This window comes from Antedon mediterranea, chromosome 8 (assembly GCF_964355755.1).
Source record: "Antedon mediterranea chromosome 8, ecAntMedi1.1, whole genome shotgun sequence".
NCBI classification, from domain to species: Eukaryota; Metazoa; Echinodermata; class Crinoidea; order Comatulida; family Antedonidae; genus Antedon; species Antedon mediterranea.
Window position 1 is genome coordinate 19,903,682 of NC_092677.1, and position 18,432 is coordinate 19,922,113.

Consider the following 18,432-nt stretch of genomic DNA (forward strand, 5'->3'; position numbering starts at 1 on the left):
TAAGTTAAAATTATTTTACTTAGCCAAAAACTGGCGTGGTAAATTAATACTATCAATGGCCCTAATGATACTGTTTCCCTTTTAGATGATCTTTGTACTCTCTTCAGATGGACCACCACCTGGAAGCTGAGTTTAAATTTACCAAAATGTAAAATAATGACGATTACTAAGAAAAGACAATTTATCCAATATGAATACAGCATTAATAATTTTCTGGAAAGAATTGCCGTCAAAAAGATCTTGGTTTTATTATCGACTGTCTACCTACCTTGTCTACCTTGTCATCTGCCAATTGGCAGGTCCATGACAGTCATTTTCTTCCACTCTTCTCTTAATGCTTTGTCCTTTAGTTGGTAATATTTGTTTCCATTTTTAAGTCTATCCATTAGCATTTTTCTTTTCCTTCCTCTACCTGCTTTTCCATCGTATCTACCCTCCATCACTATTTTCAATAATCCTCCATTTCTAATACTGTGACCAATCCATTTCTTCTGCTGTTCATTAATGCGTTTCATTAGTTGTCTTTCTTCTCTTATTTCATTCAAAATGTCATCATTCCTTCTGTGCTCTGTGTATTGAATTTTTAGCATTTTTCTCCAACACCACATTTCAAATGCATCTATTCTGTTTATTTCCTCTTTTTTTAATGTCCATGTTTCGCTTCCATATAATGCAACACTCCATACTAATGCTTTAACCGTTTCTTTTCTTGTTTCAAATACTTCCTTTACTTGTTAATAATTTCCTGTTTGTTAGGAATTTCCCTTTTGCCATTCCTATTCTCCTTAGAATCTCACTCTTACATCTTCCATCTGTTGTTATTTTTGTTCCCAGGTAGCAAAAGGAATCAACTTGTTCAATAATTTCTCCATCAACATATATTTCCATTTGTACATTTGCTCTTTTTGTAATGCACATTACTTTAGTTTTTATGGTGTTTATCTTCATTCCATATTCTTTCCCTGCTTCATTAATTTTCGTTAATATTCTTTGGAGACAGACATTAGAGTTATCCATCACAGCCTTATCATCAGCAAACCGTACAGTTGAGATTCTGTAACCACCAACTTTTACTCCATCACTACAGTCTGTAAGTGCTTCTGAAAGTAGAAATTCTTCGTAAATGTTGTAGAAGTTAGTTGACAGTATTCCTCCTTGTCGGACACCTCTACCTATCTGTGCTGGTTCAGATAACTGCCCGTCTATTATAATTGATGCAGATTGATTGATACAGCTCCCATATTAACCGTCTGTCCCGATAGTCAACACCAATTCTATACAAGATGTCCCTCAATTTGATCCAATTAATCCTGTCGAATGCTTTTTCATAATCCACAAAGCATATATACAATTCGTTACCATATTCTAGGGATTTTTCTCCCATCACCCTCAGCACAGCAATCGCATATCTGGTGCTTCTTCCTTTTACAAAACCAAATTGATCCTTTCCAATATACTCTGCAAGTTTTGATGCCAATCTGTCTGATCATATAATATCAACATAATGTTAATTTTTTCTGTAATATTTTCTTCTAAAAAAATTAGAATTTCTATTTTCTTTGCAGGCTTCTCGTGTAAGATATTACTCATGCATTGTTTGAATTTGTTTTTCTTGGCTTCGTAATTTCTCATCTTTTCTTTTTATAATTTATTTGCAATCCTACCTCCCCTGCTTCCTCTCTGTGTTTTATTTCCTCTCTTAGATTCGAGAACTTATCTCTCTCTGCTTTAGATCTGTCTCTTGATAAACCCTTCTTATTCTCTTGTCTGTAAAATCTCAAAACCGCTTCCATCTCATGCACATCATAAAACACAACTTTAATCGGTCTGTTCTTTCCGTCTTGCCTTTTACCTATTCTTAAAATCATTCTTATTTTTGTGGTTCCGATTACATAATCTGCTCTCTTAAAAAGTTCTTGAACTCTCTGCCAGTCTTCTTCTTTCCTTTGTATTCCACTTTCCTCTTTTGACTCATTTATGTCATGTATAATTATATTAGTTTTCCTCCTCTCCTTATCCTCAAGTTCTTTTACGCTTTCTTCTATCTTTTTTTTCAACTATTTGTTCAAACTTTCTATCACTCTTCTTTATCTCTTCCAATACTATCTGGTTAGAAGTCTGTTCTTGGTCTTTCTGTTTTTTCTCAAGTTTGTTCATTCTTTTTAGTCGCGTGGAAGCGACTCTATAGTTCACTATGTCGGTCGGTCGGTCTGTCTGTCGGTCTGTCTGTCGGTCCGGTATCACTATGCGTTTTATCGCTTTATGACCTTATCTTGATATCAGTTTAATCTAGCTAAGTCAATTTTTCACAGAATATTCCTTATGGCCAGGAATCGATGTGGTTATGTTTTCACGGTGCGCAATAAAAAATTACGCGGTCTACGCACGATTTAACAAAATCACGTTTGTAATCATATCTTAACAACCATGAATCACAATTAAATAAAATTTGGTACTCATAAATTTCAGGGCATAAATCATCCTATGGCAATACAATTACGTGCGTAGCGCATGTAACGCATGCGTACGCGCGCTTAAAATTTTCAAAATTTATTTTCGATGAAATAAGAGTACGTTTCAGGCAATTTTAAGCGTTTACAAAATTGCCATGAGTGCGCAGATTTTTGCGCGCGCACTGCGCGTTAAATGTTATTGCGCACTCTTTTTGCCCGATTTATGTTTTCTTGACTTACTTTTCAACTCGAAATTACGTTATACGAGCACGTCAAAAGTGACAGGCTACGCACGTGTAAATTTAAAAAATATAAATGTTTTTAAACATTTCAACATTTTTAAACATGTTCAGTAATTTCGGTCAGTATAGTTCACTATGTCGGTCCGATTGTCTGTCGGTCTGTCTGTCTGTCGGTCTGTTTGTCTGTCGGTCCGGTATCACTATGCATTGTAGCACGCGACTTAATGGCTGTTGGCCTTGTTTCTATTTCCTTTACTTCCTCACAAGTGTGTTTACTGTCATCTATCATATTTTGTACCTTCGTCATTCTTTCCTCTATTTCAGTCATACGTTTTTCGCTGTTCATTTTTAAATTATTTATTTTGTTCCAAGTCTTTGTTCTTTGTAATAAGTTTTTCTTCCATTTCTTCAATTCTATCTAGTATGGTACTACTGTACCCCATGATACCTAGTACTAGTACTGCTCTTTGGCCTGGGACGTTTGGGTTTTGGTGCAGTATGTCTACCATCCCGATCCTCAGGAATATCATTAGTATCCTCCGACATAAGCTGTGGTTTTGATCTACTATCCATAAAATGTTGTATATTCTTCTGTGCCATACCTTGTTGTTGATTTGTAAAGCTTGAACGCAATTTCAAACACAGGCCGAAAAACTCACGAGCATCAAAATAAAATGTGTTAGGTAGCCTAGTTATCGACTGTAACTAATTTTATTCCTCAAGTTGATGCTGCTGTTAGCAAAGCAAATAGAATGTTGGGCATGATTCGTCAAAATTGCTGGTGTTTTAAAAATTCTAATACTTTAATTCATTTATATGTTTATCTTGTCCGTCCCCATCTTGAATACTGTAGTGCTGTGTCTAATTCGTTTTCGTCTATTCATAGTACCCGTCTTCAAAGAGTCCAAGATCGTTTTGTACGTTTTGTGTATTCTACTTGTCATTGCCCTCCTTTATCTATCTCTCCCTTCTCTTGTCTCTCGTCGTTCCATGTTTGATTTTCAGTTTTTGTATAAGTGTATGAATTCTCGTTTCAATTGTAATTTTATCTCCTTGTTTTCCTTTCATGTTAAAGCTGTTGGTTGTCGTACTCGTAATTCTAAATGTAATCTCCTTTATGTACCGTATTGCCGTGTTAATGTTACCAAGAATGGATTTATCTCGCGTATTTGTCTTCTTTTTAATAATTGTGTTGTTAAAGATAATTCTATTGATCTCTTTTTTGACCATTATAATTGTTTTTGTAATAAAATTAGTAAGATTGTATAACTTTGTTTTGTATAGGTCTTAAGATATATATAAACACCTTAGGCAATGAACATTAATTCGAAACCGCCCGGTGATATATTGAAATATATATTTTATTCCATTCTGTAAGTGGCGGGTTTCCCGATGTTGAATGAGATTGTAAATAAATAAATAAATAGATATCTCAGCATAATTTAGAGTCTTATCTAAATGTAACAATAAGTTTGATTGTCTCATTAAGGAGATGCTGTGGATCAAAGAGTTAAAACCTACACTCAATAAACAATCGGATTCCATCAAAGCTAAATTGTTTATCTAACTCAGTAGGAGGAGCTAATTACTTAATTAGCCCTCAATTAGCATTTCCTGTCACCAACTTTGGTGCTTAGTGCACATAATTATTATTGTTTTGTATTAACTTGATCTTGAAAATGGTTCTATGATGGTACCGAAACGTCAATCTCTCTTTTTGTCATTACATTTTATATTGAAATTATAGTAAACGTCTTTTAATTTGTATAGTATAGTACAGTACTGTACTGTACTGTCTGTATGTATGTATGTAGCCCTATGTATGTATGTCATATATAGGCCTACTGTATATATTATAATAATAACAGACTACACTTTGGAGGGTCTTAAAATGCTGCCTCCAACTAGACTTAGTGGCCGTATACCAATAACACTTTAAAAGTGATGTACTGTATATTTCCCTTAAATTGTATTCATTTAGGGAAACACTTATATTTAAAAAACTCCTATGGTGAATACAGTCATCATGGAACCTAACATATGGGCCAACTATCAGGTAGAGATCAGTATGTGGTCCAAATGAATCGGGTCGTTTGGAAGCTCCTAACACAATTGTCAGTTTGGATCTTGTTACATGTGTATGTATACTAAAGAGCATGGAAGCACGGAAAGCATGCATGTGTGGTTTTGATTCAACCGTTAGCTGGGCATAAGGCATTCAGTGCTAGAAGAAATACCCACCCCAGAGCGTTTACCTCTTCCCATCCCAGAAAAATTACTACTTGTGTTATTAATTATGGTGACTGAGAGATTGGAATGTTCCATTCATCGTCAAGCAATACGTTTGTATAAAGATATATTAAATCTATTATGGTTTGTCTTCAACATTATGATTCCAGAACTGTTTAACCGGTTTTCAGATATTAAAAACAATTATCGTAGAAGGAGATATGTAAATGCGAGGCATCCTCTATTATTTTGTGCGGGTATTTTGCAGCACCATTAGACAGTTATACCACGATCGGAACATCGTTGAAGCTAAGTTTGTGTTAATTGTCAATAACTAATTAGCTAACTCAACTTAATTAGTGAACAGGGTTGCATTAGGATTCTAAAAGTAATGCGCGATTTACCGAATAGTCAAATCTGCACCGGAGACACGAAGTGTAAACGGTTTTTGTGGTTCAACACCGAGCTGTTAAAGGTCATTGACGTGAAAATGTAACATGTTGTCACAGAAATACAATATATTATGCAAACAAAATAGGTTTTTTGCTTAAAATACACCTTTTCTTGCTTAAAATAATAATTGTACGATATATTGTGCTGTTCGTTATTTTCTTTTGAAGGCACAAACAAATTTGTGATTTTTCTTTTCTGCTGAAAATATTGAAATTGTTCGTGTGCATTTTACCTTACCAGAAAGCCTAAAATAAATATTGGTGTAACTCTACCTGGCCGATTTTTATGTTGGCATAATTATTGAAAAAAGTGAAAAATATATATAATAATGACGTCTCAATGGATGAAAATTATATCTTTTTTAGGAACTGAAAAAGTACCATATAATAATTTTCCTTCATTGATACATTGTTATGCTAATTAAAAAATACATTTTTATTTTAAATATTTACCGTACCCTACCCTATTTGTACGCCAACCTAACAATTTAAGGCCTATTTAATGTACGTACAGTCTACAAGGCGGAAATGCAGTCATTTTAAAAAGAAAAATAATTGTTAGGCCCTAATTTTTAAAATAATAAATGATAATCTTAATAGCCACAAAGAAGATATTACATTCAAAATTAAATAAATTGTGTGTAAATTCGGATTATTATGTTTTTATATGAGATTTGTCGATATGTTCCAGTGTTTAAACGTTTAAACCATAGTCAGTTAAGTTCCACGTGTGCGCTTTGCAATAGTGATTTGATTGACAGCACCGGGGTGATCGATGTAGTGTAAATGGGCGCAACTCAAGTTTATCTCGCAGTTTTTTTGGGTAGTGTAAATGGAAATTGCCTCCGAGTTCAACTCGTGTTCCTCTCTCAGTCGATAGTGTAAAAAGGGTACGAGTGACCACCTTTTTTTAACAAAAAATTTGTTTTTTTGTATGGTAAATTACCTCCTGTAAGCGGCCAACCGAAAAATTTGTATTGACTTTTGACAAAAAAAAAATAATTTTAATTTTGCTTTATTATTAGCTTTATTTTAAAGCTTTTGTGCAAAATCGATTTTTTGTATTTATTAGGCGTTTGATTGAATAATATTTCATTCTTTTTTATTATTCTTGCATATATCCACTACTAGAAAGTAAATAAATAGATAAATACTAGTAGGCCTATACTGACATTTAGGCCTGCTGTTGTTTTCGGGGTTTTTGTATTGATTTTGCAATTACTGTATATTATTATAACTTACCGAGATATTTTAAATCCTGTCTGTTGTAACTTCAATCACATATATTTTAGATTTACATTTAATTTATTTTAGGCAATGATAATGATTTATTTGATATTACTAAATCTCTAATTTACAAATTCTGTAAGTCATGTCAAAACTTCTTTGTGGATTTGAAACTCTTTAAACTGTTCGAAGTGCCAACCTAGATAACAGTGACCATGATCACCTTTTTGTATTTTTTAGTTTATCAAATAAAAAACAATAAGTTTATCATAAACAATATATAGTCATATAAGTTCGGGTATGTCCTGGACTAAGTAAGTAAGTAGTAAATAAAAAAAAATGCACTTTAACTATTTCAATAGTTTAATTGTATATGCCTAAATAAACAGAGAAATCAACCATCATTCTTGTGGTCTATACCTATCTAAGTATTTTAATGGCTTCTTGTGTGGCCACTTTACTTGTGGTGCAATGTAAAGTGGTGGTGGGTGATACTCAAAAGACGGTTCCCTCATTTCTGTAAAGAAAAAAAATGATTTGGTAAAGTTTTTACAATGTTAATTACAGGTGTCTACTTCTCTCCTCTAATGATCTCACCCAACATAATCAGAAAGCTGGTGACAATCCTCAAATCAATAGTGACTCAATGCTTCACGGATCTAGAACACGCACATTTGGCACCTCTATTTAAATGTCAACTTAAAACTTTTCTTTTTAATTAATAATACTAGTATTGTTAGATGCTCTGTTCTTTACATAGATTGATAGACAGAAAACCCCGATTAAAAAATGATGTCTACAAAAAATGTTTTGTAATCTAAAAATTATTTCAGATGCCAAAGCAGGATTGTTTATTGTCTATCTATGAAATCTATATACAGTATGAAAAAGCCTGTCTTCCTATGAGAAAAAAAAAAAAACTATAATAAAACTGTTCATAGATGACATTGCACTGAATAGCCAAGTTAACTTACGTAGTTGACGGTGGAAAACAGTTGTTACCGACCTGTCCCATCGACATTGAAAGAAGTTAACTCCAGCTGGTGTTATAATATCCTGGTACCTTTTGTAGAACTCCAGTGTACTGAATGTTCGTGAATGTGAATTACAACTGTGAAATACAATTTATAAAAATACAGTACATGTTGGAAAATTTAAGCAATCTAACAACAGAATGCTGAGCTCGCCTTGCCAAGATAGGAACTTTTAACAGTCTTTGATCGGCTGCGACAAATTCATATTACTAGGTAGGTAAGGTTTTTCGTTTTGTTTAACTTGTTGACAATGTTGGCATTAACTTGCACAAACCAGTTATTGTGTAGACTAGCTTTAATGTTTTGTTTCCCTAACTAATAACTTCTTATACACTACCGCAAATTTTTAATAGTAGGTAGTACTGTAGGTCCCAAATATGTACATTATTCTCCAGTTTCTATAACCAAACATTTGAGGAAGCCAATTGGGCAACCGAAAATCAGTCAAATGTTTGAGGAGCATGGAAGTGATCGTGCCATTACCACAGATGAAACCTTTGATCTAACAGAGCTTAGAATACTGTTGTTAGATTGCATTGGTTCAAAGTTGTATGTCTATTATGTATTTTTGTTCCTATCAAAGTTAGTATCTTAGTCATCTTTTAGCTTTGTTTATTAATTAAACGTTAATTTATGTTATTTTTTTGCCTTGCTAAACATACACAGAAAGCATTACAAAATAATAGTAGTACCTATGAAACAAAGTCTTACCATGGTAGTTGCATTTGTTCTGATAAATCAAATTTTCCTTCTTGTTTGAATAGTACATACACAAAGCGGTGGTAACCTGTCCCCTTAGGTGGAAATGGTTGAAGATAATCATAAATAACTTGACCATTATTTACAGACTCACCAGGTACATTTGTTCTATAATTAAAAAAATGATATAGTCATTTTGTTTTGAATAGCTGTACTTACATACGATGACGATTTTTAGATATATTCTTTATCTACTAAGTAAAAAAATATTTGTTTTCATGTTTTATAAAATACCACAAAACACAGAAAAACATTTGCGATTTAATACTTTGTTGAAACTTTCATTGTCATAGTCGAAATAGGAAATTACATGTAACGATACACTCACTACAACATACCTACAGTATTAAATAATACAAACATTGAGAAGCAACTGTCTGCCAGTAATAAAGTTTATTTGTATGTGTATACTCACAGTAAGACATTTTTGCTCAAATGGTGACCAAAAAATGTATTTTCAAAATGTGTTATACACTGCTTATTGCAATACTATATCTACTATCTAAAGGCTTTAAGTTTATCCCCCAAGTGTCCATAAATTTACCTACTTGTGTTTATACCAAATAATTATACTGGGAGACTGAGAGATTGGAATGTTCCATTCATCGCCAATCAATACGTTTGTAAACGTATACTAAATCTATTAAAATAGTATTTTTTAAAGGAATTTGGTTTGTCTTCAACATTATGATGCTGTATTCGAGCTGTTTGACCGGTTTTCAGCTATTAAAAACAATTATCGTTGTTCAAGGAGATTGGTAAACACAACTTAATTAGTAAACAGGGTTACATCTGGTGGTTAAAATCAGTACCGAAACTATGAACCAACTTTATATACCATCAAGTAAAAATTTCAGAACTAATACGTGATTTACCCAATTTTGCCCTTAAATTTATATACAGTATAGATAACTATATAAAATGGAATCATTACATATAATCTCATTAAATGTCAGAGGAATAACTTTCAAGACAAACAAAATGCAATATTTAATTTGGCAAATGATAGTTGGTACACACTTTAGTAGATGCGTATCCATAGTAATAATAACAATTTAAATTTGGTTGTTATAACAAGTTGATTGACTATATACTTTGGTTGATGTTAATACTCCAAATCTATATATAAATTTACGTAAGGGCAAAATTCGGTAAATCGCGCCTTACTTCTAGAATTTTTACTCGATGGTACGGTATATAAAGTTGGTTCGTACTTTCGGTACTGATTTTAACCACCTGATGTAACCCTGTTTACTAATTAAATTATGTTAGATAATTAGTTATTGACGATTAAAACGAATTTAGGTTCAACGATTTGCCCCAAATAGGGGTGTTTTCCGATCGTGGTATACACTGTCTAATGGATGTCCATCTTGAAAAATACCCGCCACAAAAATGCGAGGAGGCTTCGCATTTTCCTATCTCCTCCTACGATAATTGTTTTTAATAGCTGAAAACCGGTTGAACAGCTAGAGTACAGCATCATAATGTTGAAGACAGGCCGATTTTCTTTAAAAAATACTATTTTGATAGATTTAATATACGATTATACAAATGTATTGATTTGCGATGAATGGAACATCCCAATCTTTCAGTCTGCCAGAGTTTGGTTTAACAGAAGTAGGTAAATTTATGAGCCCTTGGTTTAACACTTACGGTAGGTAAATATAATAATGGGCCCTTTGAGAATAAACTTGCAATACTTTGACAATACTGAATACCTATTAACTGTTTTCGGTCCTCATTTGAATCGAGCATTTCTTACTGTGAATGTTCGTACTGTTAGATGTAATATAAAAATATATAAAAATAAACTTTATTACTGAGATTGTGGATAGGCTCTACTGTTAGATATACAAATAAACTTTATACTGACAGTTCCTTCTCAACGTTTGTATTAATTAATAATTACCAATAATATAAACTTCGTAGTGGTGTATCGTGACATGTACTTTAATATTTCAATCGATTATGACAGTGACAGTTTTAACAAAGTATTAAATCGCAAATTTTTTACTGTATTTAGAGGTATATTATTTATAGGCCTATAAAACATGAAAAAAATATTTCGTTACTGAGTGGATAAAGAATATATTTAAAAATTGTTCCTCTTTGTACCTATCCGCTTTCCCATCCCTCAACCCTATTACATACAAAACACAAATTCAAAAATTTTGACTCATTTTGTGGTAAGTTTCTCCTTCGGAAGTAATTCCCAGGGTGCTAATTTTAGTTGACTACATAAATCATCGTGTCTATTTATTCGTTTCTGTAAACGACAATGTATTATAGTCCTGCGGTACGTACATTTGAAATCGCCAGTTTTGTTACGCTGAAATTACTGTGTATTCGAGAACCATCTTTGGGTACCATCTAGTAATACTAAGAAAAAGAGTACCTTCTTTAGAAAAATAGAAAGCAAAGATTCTTCACGAGTAGACTTAATTTGTTTGTATTGCTTTATGGACATCGGTATAATAGGCCAAATATTTTAACCAAAACTTTTATATATAATCTTGTGAATTTTCTACTATAGATTCTAAAATAATTGGTGAAGATATGAATGATATGTTTTAAACAATGATCTAGACCAAAAAGATATTTCAAGCTATACTCTTAACCTCAATATTAAGAAACTAAACTTAGTAGATATCTGGAGACATCTTTCCAAAAAAAATTCATTTTACATGGAGAATGTAAACGACTTTTATAATATAGTCCAAGAGCATTAGGGTTTGACCCGGACATTTCTCGTAACAAGTAAATTTGTTCAGAAAAGGTCCAGACCTATGTTTGGAACATCATACTAAAGTCCTGAAAAATCCTCCTTTTGCTCTCCGAGAAATCAAAGATGTTGTCCAAAATGGCTGCCATTTTAATTAGTGTATAACTTTGTAACCGCTTGTGAGTATTGATTTTAGGGTCAAATATTTCACAATATATACATTCCTATTTGCTCTAACAGAAATTTTTCAACAAATGGCTGCTACTGCAGTTTCTGGCAGTTTGACCTTTGACCTGGTCTTATCATATATCGGTAATGGCTTGTCAAAGAGAATTGTGATTAGGCTCAAAATGTTAAAAACATGCTTATTTTTATTTGGTGTAATGAAATATTTTATCCCAAAATGACCGGAAGTGAGGTTATTGACCTCTTATTGATAATGGACTATTATTACAAAATATAGCTAAACATATACAAAAATTTGAGGGGTTTTCTTTTTTATATTTATGCAATTGTCAATAAAAGTTTGCTTATTTAATAAACACAAAGTATGGTTATTTGTTATTCATTTTTATTTTAAGAAATATGATTCTTCACGAGTAGACAAATTTGTTTGTATTGCTTGATGGACATCAGTTTATAGGCCAAATATTTTAACCAAAACTTTTATATATAATCTAATATAGATTGACCATGTGTACTAAACGTCAACAATACTGAGAAACTAATGAATATTCAAAAGCCAAAAAAAAAAAAGACTTCTTTCAAGAATCACCATCCCATACTGTCTATAAATAAAAACATGGTGCTTACACAAGCCAATGAAGAACTTCAGTGTCAGGTTTATGAAGATTACCATCAGGGTTTGTAAGTAATATTGTCCACCAATCATCATCATTGCTTTCATATGAAATACTTGGACTTTCTTTAGTCTGTGTAACAAAAATGAATAAATTCTTAAAATTAATAAATTCTTAAATCAGTGCTTGCAGAATTGCCTGCCCGACGTCCCAGGCATTTAGAATTTCTTCACCCAGAATTCAGTTTCTTCAAGCAGAGCCTGTTCCGACTTTACAATTTTCACATGTAATGGTCGCGAAAATTATAAGAAAATGATGCCTTATTCAAATCTTTCAAATGTTGCAATTCATGTGTGTATGAAAAATATATCCTGTAAAGCCCAAAATGTGCGTGCGCCCTTTAAAATAAAGGGCATGATGTTGTTTAGAGTCGATCAGGCCTAGCCTAGTCTTAGTTACAGTATCTAGGTAGGCCTATTATTATTACTTTCTTGGCCTAGGTCCCTAGGCTATATATATAATATGGACAAAATGAATAAAATAGTTAACTTTGAATTGTGTATTCTTATTTATATTGTTTGTTGAGATGTTTTAAAACATTGAAATAAATTACAACCGACCGAAAATGCTACTCCCTACTCAGCCTGCGCCTTATTCAAAACAATGAAATTCCTAAGGGATATGTGCCTTGCACTTATGAGTGGTATGTGCGCTATAAAAATCCTGTTATTGTATATTGTAAGAAGCATGGCGCCCTGGAGGATTGATCGCTAAAATAATATTCGAATTGGAATAAAAAATCTTACGACATTTCATAGGTAATTTTTTATTAATTGTATACTACTTGCTTGAAGAGTCTAGTGGTTGAGCGGTTAAGGCCGCAAACCATAGCTGTACAATCGGCACCGGTTCAAGTCACTCCTCGACCATTGTTCTATTGGTAGAACAAGTCTTCTTGGATAAAACTGGAGGTCCAGTGTACACATCTGGCTTGTGTGCACTTTAATGAACCCAGTACATCTTTCAGGAAGAGTAGGGGGTTACCCCGGTGTATTGGTCCATTCAGCCCCTGTTGCTGTGGACAGACGAACGGGCACCGGTTGGTAAGTAGGGGAGTAGAAAGTTACTGTATGGTATGTGTCATCCACACCTGTGCACAATTCAGCCCAGTAGGCTGCAAGTCGTAGGTTATTCTCCCATTTAAATTTACATCCATTAAAGCATTTAATATGCTGTATGTGTCACTAGCTGATGATCCAACTGATGTCGTTCGTTGTTTGGTAGAGTACATTAAATTTAGGGGGGTTTTCATTATCTAAAAGCCTATTAAACACGTGCCTCAACCACTGTGTAGCCAAAACGTTTATTTATTTACATCCCTAAATTTAAAATCGCGTATTCAGTCATTTTACTGACGATAATTCAATTGTTTGACATTCATCGCAGAGGCGAAATACATTTGCCAATTTGGTTGGCCAAATTGTAGAAGACGAAAAAAAAAACTTGAATAGTGAAAATAAAAGGTTGCGAATTAGTTGAAAATGTTAAATCGCAAAAATTTGTGCCGCAAAATGTTGCCCTTTTAGTCCAGTCAAAAATCACCCTCACCATGGTATAAGAACGTACCCTAATAAAATTTCATCCGTAGGTTCTATGTATATAGGTATTAATATTTCTTGATGTTGCGTCTTGCAAAGCTTGGGATTTTACGAGAAAATTAGACTTTTATACCCAATTTATAACCGCCTCATGTCGTATTATTGTGTACAGCGAATGCGACGAAGCGTGACTGAAATTACGAGACGCCGTTAGCGCCCGTTGAAAAATGCATTAACAAAGCTAAAAACCTACAAAATTAATAGTTTATACAATAATTTAAATATAGTTTACAATAAATTGTATAATAAAATACATAACATATAAAGAAAACCCAATTATAAACTAAAATATTTACAGATATGTGTTTAAAAATGTACAAATCAAAATGGCCTTTCATAAAATAAAGTGCGCCCTCACGCGTCATACTTTTATCGGACTTGTATGGATGATTATATACAAGGCATTAATATACGAAACCCGATGCGGTTTGTTAGTTATTGCCTCTGCAAGAGGCAGAAAATTATTATTATATTTTCACAAATATATTTCTAGTTTTTATCATGGAAAAAAAGGATTGTATATATTTAAACACATTACAACCTCCAGTCTACCATCATGATGGATTAAGTGAAGCGCCGTATTGTATCTGCTAAAGCGTAATGATCTCCTATAGTTATCTGGTTAGCCTATATTCTGGACATTCTTTTTTCACAGCATTACTTGCGCGGATATCACAATGCATAGTTTATTCACGATTATAGTCAATGTTAACTTGAGTAAGAATCATTTTTAAATGATAGTCCATTTCGCGTATACAATATAATAAGGATTTAAATTAATAAAGTCGTCTGAAATATTTTCTCATTGCCGGCCCGGTTATCCGCAACAATGTTAATCCTTGTGATTGTTAGTTTTGTTTAAGTTTCTTTGAATTGTTTATTGGCATCCATATCGTATGATGTGTGAGACAATTTCGTGTTTTAGAAAATGTAATCCTGCCACCGAAGATTCTTTATGTTCGAAGACGTCTGACGGATAACTGTTTTATTCTTTTACATTTAATTAATTAATTAATCTTCATCTTCACTTGAGCTAGGAAAATAGCCTACATCTTTGAGGTTTAAAACGTCATTTATAAGCATTTGAATAAGCCAACAAATTAAGCTAATGTTTTCTCCCAAGCTTTTTAAATATCATTTAAATGCATTAAAATGCGTCGAACTCGGCGGATAACAATATTTGAAATAAAAATGCATAGAAAACTTTTGTTCTGGACTTTACTTTTTCGTTTCAAGTGAGAACTTTCAGGTCGTGGAGGTGAATTGATTGTTTATGACATGCTTTTTTGTATAAAATGTCCAATAATAATTATCATTGTAGGACTACTCTCCACCAAAAAACTTTATATTAGAAAGTATTTAATACGTCACGTCTTAAAAAAGGAGAATTGGGTAATACAGTATGTAGTTTCTCGCGAATCTTACATCACACTCCAACATTCTCACTCTCTTTTATTTAGTGGAAAAACACTTTACCTTTAGAATGCTTTGAATTCTGGAAGACGACTTCGAACTTAAAGAATCATCATGAATGACGTTTATTGGCTCAAACTTCACACATCGGTACGATGTGAAGGCCAGACGGATTCAGAGAGGATCAAACCGACTCCTCCTCCCCATTGGCAGTGGGCAGCGGTGGGTGGCGGCGGGTGAAAGGGGAAAATGAAAAATGTTGATTCAGACGAATGCCAACCAGCCCCTTTGATACGCTCTTAATAATTGTTGGAAAGTGAAAGTAGGTCTACTTGAGGTAGTATCTTTTGTATAGGCCTACGCGAAATGGATTATCCTTAAATAATTGGTTCTTACTCTAATTAAGATTATAATCGCGAATGATAGTTCAAAATATGCAATGCATTGTGATATCCACGCAAGTAGGCCTAATGCTGTGGAAAAAAAGAATGTCCAAAATAAAACCAGCAGAACTAACTATCATTACGCTTCAGCAGATATACAAATATACACTTAATCCATCATGATGGTATACTGGAGGTTGTAATGTGTTTAAATATATATAATCCGTTTTTCCATGATAAAAAATATAAATAAATTTGTAAAAATAAAATATTCTGCCTCTTGCGTAAAAAAAGGCAATAACTAACAAACCGCATCGGGTTTCGTATATTAATGCCGTGTACTGTGTAACCATCCGGCCATACAAGTCCGACAAAAGTATGACAAAAACCGCATCGGGTTTCGTATATTAATGCCTTGTATATAATCATCCATACAAGTCCGGTAAAAGTATGACACGTGAGGGCGCACTTTATTTTATGAAAGGCCATTTTGATTTGTACATTTTTAAACACATATCTGTAAATATTTTAGTTTATAATTGGGTTTTCTTTATATGTTATGTATTTTATTATACAATTTATTGTAAACTATATTTAAATTATTGTATAAACTATTAATTTTGTAGGTTTTTAGCTTTGTTAATGCATTTTTCAACGGGTGCTAACAGCGTCTCGTAATTTCAGTCACGCTTCGTCGCATTCGCTGTACACAATAATACGACATGAGGCGGTTATAAATTTGGTATAAAAGTCTAATTTTCTCGTAAAATCCCAAGTTTTGCAAGACGCAACATCAAGAAATGTTATTACCTATATACATAGAACCTACGGATGAAATTTTATTAGGGTACGTTCTTATACCATGGTGAGGGTGATTTTTGACTGGACTATTTTCAGTAATTATTTGCCACCCTGAGCTACAGTGTGCTCACTCAAAAATTAGCTAGTATCAACATGTAAGCACAAAAAAAAATATCTAACTATTGGTTATTCGCACTTGGTGGATAACCCCTTGTTATTTGTCAGGAACTTTTTATTTTTCTTATTCTTATTTCTTATGCACAAATGTTTTTTATCAAGCTGAAGTTTATTTTAATTTTTTTATGCTGTCGGAAGTTCAGCAACATTATTCACGATATCACCTTAAACACTTTGGTGTCAATCAAGGAAAGTTTGAAAAGCTCTCCGAAAAAGCAGCAGCTGATATAAACTACTTGAACAATTGTAAATATAGTTTTTTTTTAAAGGGCGCAGAAATCCTTTCTGGCTCAAGTATGGTTCAATGAAAAAATGCTTTTTTTTTTGTTTCTAATTTAAATGTTGACAAAGAAGATTGAACCACATAACTAATGAGAAGTGAAACAACACAAACCTCAAATGGTGTGACTACATTGCCCCAATATACTGGTATTATACTGTCTTCTTCACCTTTATATCTAATGTTCATTATAACCCAAGATAAAAATTCTGCTCCATCGAAAAGATCTTTATAGATATTAAAATGCTTAGCAATCTCTCTGATGTGATATGGTCCGGATGCATTCTTCCATTCTTCTTCGACTTCATTTAATGGTACTAACACTAAAAAAATTAGATAAAACCGTTTAAAAATGTAATTAATTTCTAGTATATCACTGGGGAGTTGTTGTAAGTAATTATTAGAGAACAACACCATAGATTTTTAGAGATTAATGGCAAAGTTTACATGACTTGTTGTATCTTTCAAACTTTCTGTATTGAAAATGGAGTCCACAAAGATTTTAGTCCACAATGTTTAGCATTGCGAGTACAAAAGGTCTGAGGCATAGAATATGTCAAGTAGGGTCCAGGGACCATCAAAAAGCCTTCTTAAGTTCTCGCTCCTGTACCAATTAAGGGAGGGGTGCTCAAAATACCCCAAAATTTGAATGAATTAGTATAATCGAGTACATAAATGAAACCAATGCTAAAATGTTTATTTTTAGGGCCTACAGTAATTGAAGACCCATCAACTCCTGTACCTAGTCTGCTTAAAAGAAAGCCACTAATTCGTGCTAATTAGCCCTTAAGGGTCAAAGGTGAATATATGTCCCACCTGGACCTAATTAACATAATGAGTACACATATGAAACAAATACTAAAATGTTTATTTTTAGAGTCTAATTGAAGATCCGTCCTTCTTAAGTGGCAACTCCTGTACCTAGTCCGCTTAAGAAAGTAATTAATTACTGCTAATTAACATTTTAATTAGCATAATGGAGTACATCAATAGCACCTTTGACAATACAAAGTATGTTTATCAAACTGACAATTCTTAAAGACTCATTCCCTACAATTTGGGACGTTTTGTAAAAATAATGCATGTATTACTTTAAAAACATTAAACCAGGTCATTCCTTGTCTTAAATGTATGTTTTATGGTAGCCTAAGTAGCTCACGGTGAATGTCCTCTCGTGGACGGTCTTTAGGCCTAGCCTAGCTACTGTAGGCTTAGTTTTGTAGGCCTAGCTGGTAAACATCGGTAACGTACGAACACTGTACGCTAGCTATACTGTAGGCCTATAAGCCTGATGTTGTATAGTTGCTGCATTGTCTTTCTGTTTTTGCCAGACTTCGTTGAAACCCAATATTTTCGCTGAAATGTATAGGAGTCTTTCATTTGTTTTGGCCTCACGATCGATCAAAAAGTGGGTAAATACGGATAAAAAAAAATCAATCCGCGTGCAATACATGTTGGGATTTATAGCGGGGTGATAAAATGAATAGAATCAACTTATTTTTCACATTTTTAACCGCTTAAAGAAAAAAAAAAGTTATCTCAATAGGACCATACAGTATTTATTTTTGCATTAAATGTAGAAATATTTCTTACAAAAAACGCTGCTCGCTTATTGAGGTAACAGTTTTAAAGATATATTGTCCCTCTGAAAAATATTTTTTATTTTAAATTTTTTTTTGAATGTGTCATTTTATTGTCACATAATAGTTATTTTACCTGAAAAAAATGTAATTTAGATAGTAGTCTAATGGTAGGAAATTTGCATATCAAGCAAAAAGTTCCATGTTTGAATCCTAGTT

The 18,432-nt window shown here is 33.0% G+C and overlaps 2 protein-coding genes across 2 annotated transcripts in view; both read right to left on the reverse strand.

Moving 5' to 3' along the window:
• LOC140057082 (enoyl-CoA delta isomerase 2-like) overlaps positions 1–18,432 on the reverse strand; it is a 442,575-nt gene that overhangs the window by 341,666 nt on the left and 82,477 nt on the right. The window lies entirely within an intron of this gene.
• The window catches only part of LOC140057271 (large ribosomal subunit protein mL38-like), a 34,231-nt gene continuing 20,623 nt past the window's right edge, over positions 4,825–18,432 (reverse strand). The window contains exons 3-7 of the mRNA XM_072102854.1: positions 16,748–16,956; positions 11,935–12,053; positions 8,349–8,504; positions 7,578–7,714; positions 4,825–7,120 (exon numbers count right to left, since the gene is read on the reverse strand). Coding sequence (XP_071958955.1) covers positions 7,005–7,120; positions 7,578–7,714; positions 8,349–8,504; positions 11,935–12,053; positions 16,748–16,956 — 737 coding nt within the window. The 3' untranslated portion in view covers positions 4,825–7,004. The remainder of the gene's footprint in view (positions 7,121–7,577; positions 7,715–8,348; positions 8,505–11,934; positions 12,054–16,747; positions 16,957–18,432) is intronic.